General features: G+C 43.9%; 1 protein-coding gene and 1 pseudogene across 1 annotated transcript in view; one reads left to right on the forward strand and one right to left on the reverse strand.

Annotated features, from left to right (window-relative positions):
- Positions 1–474: 474 nt before the first annotated feature.
- Atxn10 (ataxin 10) overlaps positions 475–14,582 on the forward strand; it is a 121,477-nt gene continuing 107,369 nt past the window's right edge. The window contains exon 1 of the mRNA XM_052160825.1: positions 475–807. Coding sequence (XP_052016785.1) covers positions 692–807 — 116 coding nt within the window. The 5' untranslated portion in view covers positions 475–691. The remainder of the gene's footprint in view (positions 808–14,582) is intronic.
- LOC127668275 (uncharacterized) lies at positions 11,069–11,247 on the reverse strand (annotated as a pseudogene).

Genomic DNA, 14,582 nt, shown 5'->3' on the forward strand with positions numbered 1-14,582 from the left:
GGTTTTCTTGCAATGGAACTGGTTGGACCAGCAACATATCCCCTGAGGGCAAGTCTTCTCTTCAGGTCCCCTCCCATGGTGACATCTCTGGCCAGTATCCCTGCTCTTCCTCTCAGGGCCCTCCTTTCCAGGTCTCCTTAGGGACAACATCCATTATTCTGGGAGCGCCGCTTCGGCCTGGTATTCCTTCCCCAGAGAGAAACCTCGGTCTGCATGAGGGCCCCACCCATGGTGGCCCTGCCTCACTGTGAGCATCAGTCCCTGATAAGACACTCATTCTCTAGGACACTCTACAGCCCACCCACCCCCCACCCTACCCTGGCCCCTTCATCTCAGTATTCTGTCCTCGGGGTGGGGTCTTCTCCCTCGTCGCCCCTCCGGGGGACCGAAGACCGCCCCCATCCCACCCCACGCAGGAGCAGGACTTCCGCTGCGCCCCCTCCCCTCAGGCGGGACTTCCGCCCCGCCCCCGCCCCCTCCCCCCTGTGCCGCGTCGCCTTGTCCTCTTCGCCTGAGGCTAGGCAGCTAGTCTCGCGCTCTCTGCCTTGCAGCGCCACGGGATCTGGGTGACGCGGGCTGCGGAAGCCAGAGCGGTGCAGACCACGTCTCCGTCTCCTCTCCCGTCGTCTGTCTCCCCTTCTCTCGCTCTTCTCTCCGCCTCGTCAGGCTCGGCCCAAGAGCGAGTGGCAAGATGGCGGCGCCCAGGATGCCACCCTCCCGGCTGTCGGGCATCATGATGCCAGCGCCCATCCAGGACCTGGAGGCCCTGCGCGCGCTCACGGCGCTCTTCAAGGAGCAGCGTAACCGGTAACTGCGCGGGGGCTGCCGCCTGGGAGGGAGAGGAACCGTGGAGGGCTCTGGGCTGGGCTGGGCTGCGGGCGAGGCGGGGCAGCGGTCCCGACCGGCTCGTCCCACGCTCAGGTTGTGGCTCTGGGGCGCCCGCCTAGGCCTGCTCTGGACGAGGGTTCGGCCGGGCCCTGAGAGGGGCAGGTGATGGCAGCCCTGGTCCCCAAGCTGGCAGTGAGGAAGCTGTTGGTTCGGCTCCTCAGGCGGGGCCCCGAGGGCGGTGGCCAGGGGAGGCGTGTTCAGGCTTGCTTCTGCTACTGGGTTAAAGGGAGATGTGTCCAGGAGCCTGCAGATCTCGACTGGCTCCTTGACATCTGCTTAGCATCGCTTCTAACCCTTCTATTTCTAGCCTTACAAAATGGGAGCTATGGTGCAGGTTTTCAGTGCTGAGATGGAATAAACATGTTGAAACAGAAATATTCGAGGCCGTCGGTTCCTGATGGATTTTGTAGTATTGTTTGTTTTGTGCTGCGGTTTCCCTGCCTGTTTAATGGAACCAAAGTTCGCTGGGACCTCCTCAGATGAGTGGTAGTGAAGGTTTAATGAGATTATGCATGTTAGTTACATCTTAGGACATGTCTGACACCTAGTACTAAACATTAGTATTTTCTCTTAACAGTAATGGTCTCCCTTGGTCCAAGTGTCGTGAGAGGGCCCAGAGCCCTTGTTTTCTCCTGTAGGGAAATAACAAGCAGGCCCAGTGTGTGGACAAAGGGCAGAGAGCATGGTGGGAGAAAAAGCAGTAGGCTCAGTGGTTACAAGAACTTTTCTAAAAATAGCCGGTCAGGCATGTCACGTGGCACAGTCAGTAGTCAGGATCCTTCAATCCCAGCATTCAGGAGGCAGAGGCAGGTGGATCTCTGAGTTTGAGGCTGGGCCAGTCAGCATTGTGATATCCTTCACATCTCAAAAACAAATCCAACAACAACAACAACAACATATACTGGTCTGAGCTCTTTCCCATCTGCAGACAGACACAGTGGAACAGTGTGTCTCGGGCTGGAGAGATGGCTCAGAGGTTAAGAGCACTGACTGTTCTTCCAGAGGTCCCGAGTTCAATTCCCAGCAACCACATGGTGGCTCACAACCATCGGCAATGAGATCTGATGCCCTCTTCTGGTGTGTCCGAAGACAGCTGTACTCACATACATAAAATAAATCTTTAAAACAAACAAACAACAAACAAACAAACAAAAGGGTGTGTATCTAAAAGGTGTTGACCCCAGGATACTGCTGCTGCTTGGCCTTGTGGTTAGGATGCTAATCAGTGTGATACTTCTGGGAAATAACTTTGGTTGATTTGATGCTTGGGCCTGTCTGTACCATTTAGGACCTAAACCTTAATCATTAACTATATATGAGACAGCCTTTGCAGGGGGCTGAGGTTACAAAAACAAGTGTGGTGTAATTCCTTTCATCAAACACATTAGGGGAGTGCTGTGTAAACATATTGTGGTAGAGCTGCACACAGTAAAGGCACTGCCTCCCGGAGCCAGGAGAAGGCCTGGAAAGATGGTTCAGTGGTTAAGAGCACTTGCTCCTTTTCTGGAGGACCACTGTTTGAGTCCTAGAACCCATAAGGTGGTTCACAACCATCTGTAACTCCAGTTTAAGGAGATTTGATGTCCCCTTCTGGTCTCTGGGTATCAGGCATACACACGGGCAAAACAGCCATACCTGTAATATGACTGAGAGTCTAGAGCTTGCTAGAAAACACATATACTGATTCTGTGGAGTTGCAGAGAAACAACATAAATAATATCTCTGGGCCAGAGGAGCCATTCAATCATTGGTTTCCTTTATGTAACTTGCTGAGAAGTTTAAGGCCTATAGCTTTCCTGACCTGATCTGTTCTGAGAGGACTTATGGAAAACCATTGGTGATTTTGCCAAAGGAAGTAGTTTGGTAAAATCTGTTCCTTAGGAAAGTCTTTCTGACTGTCCTTGTTGGGGAAGAAAGAGAGCAGAGTAGCAGGGGGAGGCAGAGGGAAGAAGTTCGGGGGATCTTTCAGTGGCTTTCCCAGTAAAATAGTGCCCACGTTAGGACATTGTGCGGAAGGGTAGGAGAGATGGTGAGGAATTTGCCAGACTGACTGAGCAGGGCTCAGGGACCAACTGGATTGTTGTGCTGAGGTGAAATGAGAGTGCCTAGGTCCAGTTCTGGTTCCGGTTCTTGTGCGGCAGTGTGCTCTGCTTCAGGCCGTAGGGAGATCAGAAAAGATGAACTGGCGGGTAGGTGGAGAGATGCAGCTGTGTGCAGAGCTCTTGAGTCTAGTTCTGCTTCTTTCTTTCTTTCTTTCTTTCTTTCTTTCTTTCTTTCTTTCTTTCTTTTTAAAGATTTATTTATGCGTTTGGGTGTTTTGTCTGTACAGTAGAAGAGGGCATCAGATCCCATTATAGAAGGTTGTGAGCCGTGTGAGCATTTGGAGTTTGCTCTTAACTGCTGAGCCACAGCCACCTCTCCAGTTCCCTACTTAACAGCTAGAGACAGAGACAGAGAGAAGTTGGTCTATCTGGCAGTGGTTCTCAGTCTTCTTAATGCTGCCATTCTGTAATACAGTTCCTCACGTTCTGATGACTCCACCAACCATAAAATTATTTTTGTTGCTGCTTCATAATTGTAATTTTGCTACTCTTATGAATTATAATGTAAATATTTACTATGCAAGATATGATATGTGACCCCACTGAAAGGGCCCTTCATCCCCCAAAGGGGTCATCACCCACATGTTGAGAACCTCTGTCTATAGGTGTCTATAGGTGCTGTAGAGTCCAGAAGAGGGAGTTGGGTCTCCTGGAGGTGGAGTTACACTGGGTGTGTGAGCCATCTGATGTTGGTGCTAGGAACTGAACTCAGGTCCTCTTCAAGAGCAGCAGATGCTTATAACCGTGCTTTTGTGTGTCTTTGGGCAAATCTAGTGTTTTCTGGCCCAGGCATTACAAGATGATCTTTCCAGTTCTTAAACATTTTTTTTTCCCTAATTTCTGTTTAAAGGTTTTCTTTTAACTTGCCTTTTCATTTGCTAATCTTTTCTTCATCAAACCTGTCATCATTTAGTTAAGTACTGTATTTTTTGAATTAATATATTTGTTTTTAATTCATATACATTGTTGAAATTGATGGTGTCATTTAATTCTCGAACATATTGATTGTAAAGACTTGACCTGATATCTTTCTATTGTTAGTATCTCTCTCTCTGTCTCTCTCTCTCTCTCTCTGTGTCTCTCTGTTTATTTATGTGTGTTTAAACATTTGGCCCTTTTTGATTATATTTAATGCTAAATATTTTGTGTGAAAAAAATTAAAGCCATTTCTGGCTATAGTTTTTATATAAAGTATCTATAATTTTTTGTTGTTGTTTTTTTTGGATTTTGGTTTTTTTTTTTTTTTTTTTTTTTTTTTTTTTTTTTTTTTTTTCTGAGACAGGGTTTCTTTGTGTAGCCCTGGCTGTCTTGGAACTCACTCTATAGACCAGGCTGGTCTCGAACTCAGAAATCTGCCTGCCTCTGCCTCCCAAGTGGGCTGGGATTACAGGCATGCGCCACCACTGCCTGGCAAGTATCTATAAATTTAAAACCAAGATCAATGTAAAACCCTCTGCTAGCAGGGAGGGAACAACTATTTATGTATTAATTAGAGTAAAATGAACCTTGACATACATCTCAGACCATTTAGAAAAATATTTTATCATGGAATGTAGATCTAAATTCTGAAGTATATAGAAGAAAATAGTATGCTTGTGACCTAGGCAGACTTAAAAAATTTAATTTTTTTTAGTAGTAAAAACATGGGTTTTAGGGTGTTTTCATACATAATGTCATTGTAGTCACACCCCTGTGGAGCTGCCCCTACCCCAGCACTAAGCAATCATTTCTTATCTAAGACATGGATAACATTCTATTTAAGCAAAATACTTTATCCAGCTAGATTTAAAATTAAACACTTGATCAAAAGATATCACTGAGAAGACAAAATGACAAGGCATAAACTAAAGGTATTTGTAATACCTATATTTAACAAAAGATTGTTTCAGAATGTATAAAGTATTCCTAAAATTCTCAAAAAAGATAGTCCATTTTTAAAAATTGGGCAAAACCTCTTGTACTTTAATAATGCCAATAAACATTATTCAGCAATCAGTGTGAACATCACAGTAAGGTGCCACATTAGAACCCTTTGGTTGGCTGTCATCCAGAATGGGAAAGAACAGTGCAGGTGAAGATGTATAGAAACCAATACCCCATTTTAGAGTGGTTTTTGAGTATTGAACCCTAGGCCTTGCACTTGCAAGGTCACTATTCTGCTACTGAATTATATTCCCAGCCTGACATGCAATCTTTATACATTGTTGATGAGATTGTAGAATGGTGCAGCCAACATGGGACCCCGTTTGATGGTTCCTCAAAAAGCTTAGCATAATTATCACCAGGATGTTATAGGAACTGTAAAAAGATTTCATTATATGATTCCATTGATGACTACAGGGCAGATTCAGAGAGAAGAGAATTTAGAGGCTATCAGGTTTGGGGCAGCAAGCAACATAAGTAACTAAGTTGATTCAGAATTTCAAGTTTGGCTATTTAAGTTTTAGAAATAGGTGGTAGTGATGGCTGTTGAATTGTGAATGAAATTAAACTCATTGAATTGTAGGCTTAAAAGTAGCCTATGTGGCAAGTTCCATGGTACTGTTATTTTACCACAATTTAAGACATTAACATTGTGATATGTATACCAATATCCAATGAGTCAGAGACTTCAAATGAGTGAATTATATGTTAAAAGAGCTCTTGTAAACAGACAAGACCATAATGAGATCCGTGGATGCAGTTATATAATCTTGAAAGAGATTGCCATTATGAAGCCAGCCTGGGCTACAAGTGAGTTATAGGCCAGCCTGGGATATGGCCAGCCAAGACCATGGCTGGAGAGATTGCTTAGTTTAGAGGTTTAAGAGTACCTGTTTGTTCTTCCAGATGATCAGGGTTCAGTTCCCATCATCCACGTGGCAGTTCACAACTGTGTGTAATCCAGTTCTGAAGATCCAGTGCTTCTCTTTGAACATCTTTGGCCAGGCATGGGTACACACAACACACAGGCAAAACACCCAGCCACATAAAGATTAACAATTTTTTTTTGTTTTGTTTTTTTCGAGATAGGGTTTCTCTGTGTAGTCCTGGCTGTCCTGGAACTCACTCTGTAGACCAGAATGGCCTCAAACTCAGAAATCCTGTCTCGGGGAGGGGGCGGGGGGGGGCGGGGAAAGAGCAATGTCTGGCTTGCTTCCAGTGTGTACCAAATAGTATAAGTGTTGTGACATTAACTTTACAAAGGTCTGGAGCTTTCTTTCTTTGCACACACACTGATTTCCCTCATGCTTTATTTACCATTTCATGTCTCATGTTGCTAGGGTTTGAGTACGAAATGACTCCCACTGGTTCATGTATTGAGGACTTGGTTGTCAACTGATGGCCTTTGGAACTTGATTGGATCCTGATTGCTCTGATCAATGGATTATTCCCTTGATAAATTCAACATATGATTGCATTATTGAGAAGTGTAAAAAGTAGGAGGTGGGGCCTTATTGCAGGACGTAGGTCACTGAGGATATGACCCTAGACCAGTGGGGTCTCAACCTTCCTAATGCTGTGACCCTTTAATACAGTTCCTCATGCTGTGGTAACCCCAACCATTAAATATTTTGTTGCTACTTCATAACTGTAACTGTTACTGTTATGAATTGTAGTATTTTTGGAGATAGAGGTTTCGGCCCACAGGTTGAGAACTGCTGTCCTGGAGGCTCTATCATGCTCTGGCCTTCTCCTGTGCTTCCTTTTCTTGTCTTTTCTGCCTCATGCTTTTGCCAACAGGATATTCCACCCAAGCATGTAGAGCTGTGTATAGCCTCTGAGGCTGTGAGTGAAACGAAATTCTAGGTTGTTTTTGTTGGGTGTTCGGGTATAGTGGGGTAGAAATGATGAATAATAACACAATCTTTTTGATCTGTAGGCCTGTGTCCTGTATTTTTGCTTCTTTTCAAGACCATCACAGAGTATTAAAAGCACATAATTACCTCAAAGGCTGGATTCTTATTTGACTCTGCATTCCCAATTCTTCCATTTGCATCTAGCACATAGGAACATTTGATTGTATTTTTATTTCTTGAGCCCTTATTTTATATAAAATAAAAGCACAGAAGAGAGACTCTAGTTAGGAATGTATAGGAAACACACCACTGTGACAAATGGCTACTTTCAAAGGATAGAAAATGACTTGGGAGAATCTGGGTTGCTTGCAAAAATATGTTGACTAACCTTCATGAAGAAAGCAAATAGATTAAGCACTTCAGAGGTCAGGATACCACAGGAGTAAAAAATAAATCTGTCTATCTCTGTATACTCATACACAGGGGTTTTTCCCTAAACGTTCCTGAGCTTGTGGCCAGCAAGTCTTTGATGTGCCAGAAGAACAAAACAAGTTGCCCCCAAACAAAAAACCCAGACAAGTCATCAGCTTAGTTGAAGATGCCATGTGGCATTTTGACTCAGCCATGATTCAGTTCAATTGTTTGAGAGAACATCAAGTTCCTCTATAAAAAGAACTGTGTGATGGCAGTCTCCTTTATTTTTACCTATGCCATGAGCTGGAATACCACATGGAGTGATTTGGTAAGGTGTTCTGACTCAGCTTCAAAATACAGAAGTGCTCAACAGGAGGCCACCTCTCAGTAGTTATCTTAAGTGGATGAAGTAGTCAGGAAAGAATTTGAGCAAAGCAAATAAGGGTATGTTTGTGACCACCAGAGCCCTGAGGAGGCCTTCCATTCCTCTTGTGTTTTGTAGTGGTCACTGGACTCAGGGCGTGGTCAGTGATCTGTGAGTAAGGATACTGAAAGTCAAAGGTTCCTGGGATTGTTGTTCAGCCAGCTGAACCAGGGTCTCTAATGGCCACAGGCGAGATAAGCAGTAGCTGTGTGTGAGTGGTCCTTCTATTATTCAGTTTGCTCTGTCTTTGTCCTGGTTCACCATATCATGATCATGATCACCATAGAGAATAGAAACAATATCAAAAGACATTAAGGAAGACTTACCTGATGAAATGTATCAGTATTTTATTGAAACCTCAACAAGAGAGACATTTTCCCCAGGTTGACCTATGGATTCAGTGCCACTCTAAATATTTCAGTAAATATTTTGTTAGAAATGCTATTTACTTCTGAGGACAAGCCTTTCTCAGAGGCTCTCAGCTGTGGGAAATGTTTTCTGTCTTCTCTGCATTTTGTAGATCTAGATGGGTTAGGTACTCCCCTTGATTGTCACCCACTATCAGACTTCTCTCCACAATACACACCCTGACTCTTGTTATTTTTTTGTAATATTTTTATTTTTAATTATGGTGTTACATACAGTTGTGAGCTGGAGTTACATGTAGTTGTGAGCCACCTATAGTGGATATTGGGGCCAAACTCCTGACCCTTGTAAGATCAGCCAATCTCTTGCTTGTTGAGCTGCCTCTCCAGCCCTTTTGTTTGTTGGAGATGAGATCTTGCTCTCAGCCCTCTCCTTGGCTGCTCAGTGCTGAGATTACAGACTTGCACCACCTGGCCTGGGTGCCTCCAACTTTCTGTCCCACGCTATGGTAGTATGCTGTATGTTGATCAACCTTGCAATTTAAATATCTGTGGCCCACTGCATCTTATTCTAGGAAACATTAGCTTTAGCTTGCTATTAACATGTATTGCTTTAATTGTCTTAAATCTTGGTCATTTCAGTGTTTGCGTAGGTAATCCTTTCATCGTCCAACCATATTTCCTTGGCTGTCAGTGAGCTTCACGTTCACATTACCATGCTACACTTACCTGGACCTTGCTTTTAATCTGTTTTCTTCACGATCAGTTTCAGTAGCCCCTGGCTCCTCGGTTTGTTTTTTCTCTATGATTCCCTACTCTACATGTCTTTAGCATAAACCTATAGCCTGTTGACTCTGTTTTTCTTTCCCTAACTGTTTTTCATTCCCTTTCTAATTTCACATTTCCCCTTTTCACATCCATCTCCAATTAAATTCCACTGTTTGTGTTGTCACTCAAGTAACTGAATGAGACTAGAGAAAATCAGTCACACTTAGCTTATTGCTCTCTTTAAATTGATGATTTTTACGTAGCTATGCTGATTGGCCTTTAATTTTTGACAAGTCATAATTGTATGCATTTATAGGGTACACTGTATTATGTTTTGGTATTTATGTAATATGAAATGACTAAATAAAGTTTATTGACATAAACATCAATTCTCAGACCTCTTTTTAAGCAAAACTTTTAAAAATTCTTTTAGTTTTTTTTTTTTTTAAGATTTATTTATTATTGTACGAAAGTTTACTGTTGCTGTCTTCAGACACTCCAGAAGAGGGAGTCAGATCTCATTATGGATGGTTGTGAGCCACCAGTGGTTGCTGGGATTTGAAGTAAGGACCTTGGGAAGAGCAGTCAGTATTCTTACCCCCTGAGCCATCTTACCAGCCCGCAAAACTGTTCTTTAAGTACAGAAATATAACTTGCATAATAAATAATTATAATAGAATAATTTGATATAGTTTTAAACAAGAAAGAAAATCTCACATTACAAACCCCCTCCCCTTAGAATACATGAATCTTCCTGGGAAGGGGAAATGGAATAGATATTATGGGCAGACTTCAGGGTGTGTGTGGGACAGGAACAGGGGAGATCATGTGGGGGAAGGATGGAGGGTCATTTTAGGGGCTAGGTAGAAACCCAGGGCAATGGAAACTCCTAGGAATCTATGAAGGCAACCCCACCTAAGACTCTAGTAATGGGGGATGTGGAGCCTGCACTGGCCATCTCCAGGAACCAGACAACACTTCCAGTGGAAGGATCGGGACACCAATCTAGCTACAAAACTTGTGAGCTACAATTTGTCCTGCCTGCAAGATGTGCTGGGGTAAAGGTGGCACAGGAATTGTGGGAGTGGCCAACCAATGACTGGTCCAGCTTGAGACCCATGCCACAGCATGAGAGACAGCCCATCCCAGACACTGCCTAGAGTAGTACCTAAAGGGCCAGGAGCCACAGGCTGATAACCCAGACCTAGGGTAGAACCAAACATGGTGTGAAGAAAAAGGAAAAGAAAAGAAATGATTCCTAATAGTCATCACTGATGGAAACAGATGCAGAGACCCCTGCTAAATATTAGGCAGAGCTCAGTGATTTCCATGGAAGACAGGGAGGGAGGATTGTAGGAGACAGGGGTCATGGGCACCACAGGAAAACCCACAGAATCGACTAATCTGGCATCGTAGAGGCTCATAGAGAATGAACTGACAATTAGGGAGTCTGCATGGGTCTGACCTAAGTCCTCTGCAGATATGTTGTGGTTGTGTAGCTTGGCCTTCTTGCAGGACTCCTAACAGTGGGAGTAGTGGCTGCGTCTGAAGCTTTTGCCTGCTTTTGGGACCCTTTTTCTCCTATTGAATGCCTCATCTAGCCTTGATATGAGGGTTTGTGTCTAGTCTTACTGCAGCTTGACAAGCCGTTTGCTTGATATCTATGGGAAGGAAAATGGAGGAGGAGTGTATAGGGCAGGGTAAGATGACACACAGACTGGGAAGCAGGGGCTAGCGGAACTGAGGTCTGGATGTAATATATGAGAGAATAAATTTAAAAAATTAAAAAATTAAACCCAAGGCATTGGAAAAAAGAAAAAAAAACCACAATAAAACCCCCAGACCCTTCCCCTCATAATTAAAAAATAATCACTTTTTTTCTGGCTGGGCAGTAGTGGCTCACACCTTTGATCCTAACACTTGGGAGACAGAGGTAGGTGGATCTTAGAGTTTAAGATCAGTCTGGTCTACAGAGCGAGTTCCAGGACAGCCAGAACTACACAGAAAAACTTTGTCTCAAAAAACCCCAAATAAATAAACAAACAAATAAATAAATAAACAAATAAATAAATAAAATCACCTTTTCTGAATGGGTCATTTCAAGAATTTTTAAAAATTTATTTTTATGTGCATTGATGTTTTGCCTCCATGCATGTCTGTGTGAAGGTGTCAGATACCCTGGAACAGGAGTTACAGACAGTTGTGAGCTGTCATGTGAATGCTGGGAATTGAACTTGGGTCCTCTGGAAGAGGAGCCAGTCGTGATCTTAACCACTCAGCCATCACTCCAGTCCCTAGTTAATGCCTCCTGAAGGGGTACCCTATACTCAGAGGTAGTACAATACTGACCTCTGAGAGGTCAGTGTGTGCAGTGGATGGAGAAAGTATCTATTCATTTCTCTGTTCCCCAGATCCGTTTAATTTATTGCTCTCAGTTCAAGGACATATCAGTTATTAAACTGATGCAGATATTATGCTGGACCTTAGCCAAAAGTCCAAGAAGCAATAATTTTATTTTTCTTTAAAGCTGAATGGTATTATACATATGCTGATGGATTTGGTATTATGAATATGCAAGTACCTCTGGTGGAGTATAGTTTTTGGTGTTTTTTTTTTTTTCCCCAATGTATGTTCAGGAATGGTGTAACTGGGATATATGTTAGTGGTATCTTTAACTTTTTTTTTTAAACTTTTTTGATTCCTTTTTTTTGAATTTCACATCATGCACCCGAGTCCCTCTCATATCTTCCCATTGCCTTTATAGACTCCCCACCAACACACACACACACACACACACACACACACACACAAAACATCTCATCATGGAAGCTGTAGCATGCAACAGTGTGTCTCATTCTGTCCACACATCTTCACTTGCAAATGTTCATTGCAGTGAGTCATTGGTCTGGATCAGGGTATCTGGCTTCTGTGACACCATCAATATTGGATCTTCATGGGGACTTGTCCCGGTTATCATGTTGTTGCCCTGTGTCCTGGAGATGCTGCAGTTTTGAATCAGGAGGACTGGCCCCTTCATGGGTCCCTACCATTCGCAGATGATAGAAATTTTGGGGTGTGCCAACTCAGAGCCCACTCAGAGCCCTACTCCCTCTTAGCTACTCCACTGGAGTGAGCTCTCCAGCACTGCTCTAGCTAGGCCACCCAGTGCCGCTGTTGGCAGAAGGCTCTCTCTCTCTCTCTCTCTCTCTCTCTCTCTCTCTCTCTCTCTCTCTCTCTCTCTCTCTCTCTCTCTCTCTCTCATCTTTGGGGCTGGCTCACCAGGCCTTTGTCAGCCAGGGCCAGCTCCACTTTGTTGCCCAAGTGAAGTGCAGGGCCTATTCTCCCAAGTGCTGCCACCTCTGAGAGATGGGGCCAACCTACCAGAGCATGGTAGCCAGTGAGGGGTGGGGCCAGGACCAACTTACCAGAGCATGGTAGCCAGTGAGGGGTGGGGCCAGTTCTGCACAGCCCCTCAGATGGTCCCTGGTGACTGCCCTGACCAAGGATATCTCCATGTTCTCTAGTGGTAATATGAGCCACAAACATCAACACCAACCCCTGCCCTGTGTGGTCACATACTCAGATATGGCCCTCAGTGGGCCCTTGCCTGAGACCTCACCATGGCCCCAGGTGGCTGGGCTGGCCAACAACAGGCTACTCCTCTCCACCCTCACTCTCTAGTTTCATCATCTCTCTTCATAATGCTTAAGCTGCTCCACTTTTCTTTCTCTCCCATCTGACCACCACATACTCGCACACTGTTGGCTCCTGCAGCAGTCTGTCCATGAGGCTGGTGGGTCCTTGGGTGGCATCACATGGTAGCCAGTGAGTACCTGTGGCCAGCCTGTGCTGAGCACAGATTCATGGGTGGCATAGCGATCAGCAGGGCTTTGTCTTCCTCCTCCCAAGCTATGCTACCTGGGTTTGCTTTTTATGTGTCCTAGGCATAAACCATCTTTAGCTACCAAACTGGGCATCAGGCTTGGATGGCCAAAGGACTGCCATCCGCTCTGCCCCTGACATTACCACCAACTCGGTGTCCCCTTGTCCGTTACCTGGGGAGGGGTGGGAGTAGGGTGCTAGCATTAACTTTTTGAGGAATATCCAAATTTATTTTCATAGTGGCTGTATTTATTTTGCACTCCCACAAGCAGTGAATAAGGGGCCTTCCCCCCCCCCAACATTTGTTGTTAGGTTTCTTGATAATAGCCATTCTGATGGAGTGAAGCATCTCAAAATACTTTTAATTTTTATTTCCCTGTAAGTAGGGGTTCCTTATAAGTAGGGAGGTTGAACCTCTTAGTTATTGGCCATTTATATTTTTTTCTTTTGAGAAGTGTCTATTCATTTTTGTTTTAGCTATTTGTTGATTGACAGTTTTGTATTCTTGGGGTTTAATTTTTGCTGTTTGTGATACTTCTAAAGTATAGCTGGTGAAGATGTTCTCCCATTATGTGGGCTGTTGGCTCTTCTGTGTAGAAACTTTAACTTCATGAAATTCCATTTGTGGATTCTTGGGGCTGGTTACTATGTTATGGTGGGGGGGAGGAGTTGTTTTCTTGAAAATTCTTGCTGAGCATTTATCTTCTTCCTTTAGTCTCAGTGTTTTGGGTTTTAATTAAGGTATTTGATCTACTTCCAGTTGACTTTTGTATAGAGTAAAGGATAGTTTTTTTCTTCTGCCAGGTAGATGTCCCATTTTGTCAGTTTTATTTGCTGAGTAGCTATCTTCTCCTTTGCATGCTTTTGCTGCCTTTATTGAAAATAAGGTGGCTATCGCCTTTGTCTGTTTACTTCCAGGCCCCTTGTTCTGTTACTATAGCTCCATCATATATCTGGATCAAGAATTGTAATCTCTCCAGCTGCCTTCTTTCCTCTTAGAATTTGTTTTGGGTATTTGTCATCTTTTGTGCTTCCATATAGATGGCTGGGTTGTTTTTTTCTAGATCTGTGAAGTAGTACATTAGGATCTTGATGAGTATTGCATCGACTGTCTGCAGGAGTCGTTTGTCTTTCATGGGGCTTCACCCATCCTGGTCCCTGACTTTCTAGGATCTCAGCTGTGCCTTTGCCTCCTAGCAGACTCTCCAGGAATATGTGTAGTCCATTCCCCACCACCTTATTTCTGTACTCAAATACTGCCTTTTTATAAAGAGATTTATTACATGTGTAGTAGTGTTTGCTTGCATATGTGTATTACATGTGTGCCTGATGCCAGAGTAGAGCAGGAAAAAAACATTAGATCCCTGAAACTGGAGCTACCAATGGTTGTGAGCTGCCACCTGAGTGCAGGGAACTGAACCCGGGTTTTCTGCAAGAGCAGCAAGTGCTCTTAACCACTGAACATCTCTTCAGCCTCTCAAACATTACTTTTTAACTACTTTTTTTTTTAATGAAAATTCTTAGTAATGTTTTACATCTATCCTTTTAACTTTTTTTAGGTTTATTTTATGTGTGAGTGTTTTTTTGCCTTTATGTGTTTTATTTGCCCCGTGTATTGTACAGAAAGTCCTCCCTGCAGTGGAGTAGGCAGTTCTCCCCTTCACACCTTACTGTCAGCATTCCTCTTTCCTAAGTGACTGTTAGTATGCTTCCTTCCTAGGTTCTAAGATCCGCTCTACAAGTTTCCTCTCCATCTCCCTGCTGCTCAGTCCTGTCTTCTTTCAGTTACATGGTGCAGTTGAGGTACATTCGCTCTAATGAGAAATTACCTGAGATGAGGAGAGTGGGAAAGGGGAACCATGATGTTGGGGGATGGGAGAGAGAGGACTGTGGTATGTTAGGAATCTTAGTAAGACAGGAGTTGCCAGACCTGGCCTACCACCTGTTTTATTATGGCCCA

Source organism: Apodemus sylvaticus, chromosome 17 (genome assembly GCF_947179515.1).
Source record: "Apodemus sylvaticus chromosome 17, mApoSyl1.1, whole genome shotgun sequence".
Lineage (NCBI taxonomy): Eukaryota > Metazoa > Chordata > Mammalia > Rodentia > Muridae > Apodemus > Apodemus sylvaticus.